Source organism: Aplysia californica, unplaced genomic scaffold (assembly GCF_000002075.1).
Source record: "Aplysia californica isolate F4 #8 unplaced genomic scaffold, AplCal3.0 scaffold00125, whole genome shotgun sequence".
Taxonomy (NCBI): domain Eukaryota; kingdom Metazoa; phylum Mollusca; class Gastropoda; order Aplysiida; family Aplysiidae; genus Aplysia; species Aplysia californica.
Window position 1 is genome coordinate 608,968 of NW_004797395.1, and position 1,048 is coordinate 610,015.

A 1,048-nucleotide genomic window follows, 5' to 3' on the forward strand; every position below is an offset into this window, starting at 1 on the left:
TAGAAGCTACGCAATCTCAAGTTCAAGCATATATGGACCGTTATGTAACATGAGAGTCAATGAGCCTTTTGACTGCTTGTATAGTAGGTCGATGCCTGTGCCGCACGTCATTTCTCTGTAAATGTTTATATGAAAGTCTCATATATATAGGAATTATACTATAGTGTATTATATGGCTCTATGGGTGTATGTGTCCTTACATTAACATCCTTAATTTCTAGGCTATTTGAAAAAGTGTTTGCTTCTCACTTTGTTTTTTTGAAGAAGTTCATTCTGCTCATTAATCTATTTCTGTTTGTTTTTTTCTTTTTAGGCTTGTTCATCTTGATCTCAAGGGGGCCCCTTTGTGTGTTGACTATCTTGAGAAGGTATATGTTTCATCGTATTGTTGCTGTCGTGCTCAAACCCCATAAGCGCCACTGACAATATTTTACAAGAAAAGCAAAAAACTGATTATTTCCTTTATAAATTTCTTAAATATTTTTAAAAACCTTTCATCTTTGACATGATATAAAATATGATTCTTCGCCTTCTCACATGTTGTAAAATGAATAATTACAAAGAAAAAGGACTTATATTATGAGGTTTCTGCTTGAGTTGATCGTCGTGCACAGAACCCGTAAGCGCCAGGCGTGTCGCCTACGAGGTCCGTGCACGACGGGTCTGAATCGGCTGTCGTCACCTGATGTCGCTTTTGTGATTTTGTTCTTGAGTGGATCATTGATGACGGCTTGTGTGTGTGTATGTGTATGTGCGTGTGTGTCTTTGTGTGTGTGTGTGTGTTTCTCTCTTTCTCTCTCGATCTCTCTCTATCTATCGAACACACACACTCAAACACACACACACATGCGCAAAAACACACACATACACACACATTCATTTCCTCTCTTTCTGTCTTTTCTCTATTCGGAAACACTCTCTCTCACTCTCTCCCTCCCTCTCTCTCTCACTTTCGGGCTTCCGGTTTTTGATCTGGCAAGAGTGCAGCTGTGTTTTGTGTCGGTCTGTGATTTTCTTGGTTGTTTCTAAATTCCCGACAGATATTGTG

The 1,048-nt window shown here is 39.2% G+C and overlaps 1 protein-coding gene across 1 annotated transcript in view; it reads left to right on the forward strand.

Annotated features, from left to right (window-relative positions):
- The window catches only part of LOC101852683 (hexosaminidase D), a 25,306-nt gene that overhangs the window by 4,569 nt on the left and 19,689 nt on the right, over window positions 1-1,048 (forward strand). Inside the window, exon 2 of the mRNA XM_005096274.3 lies at window positions 314-368. Coding sequence (XP_005096331.1) covers window positions 314-368 — 55 coding nt within the window. The remainder of the gene's footprint in view (window positions 1-313; window positions 369-1,048) is intronic.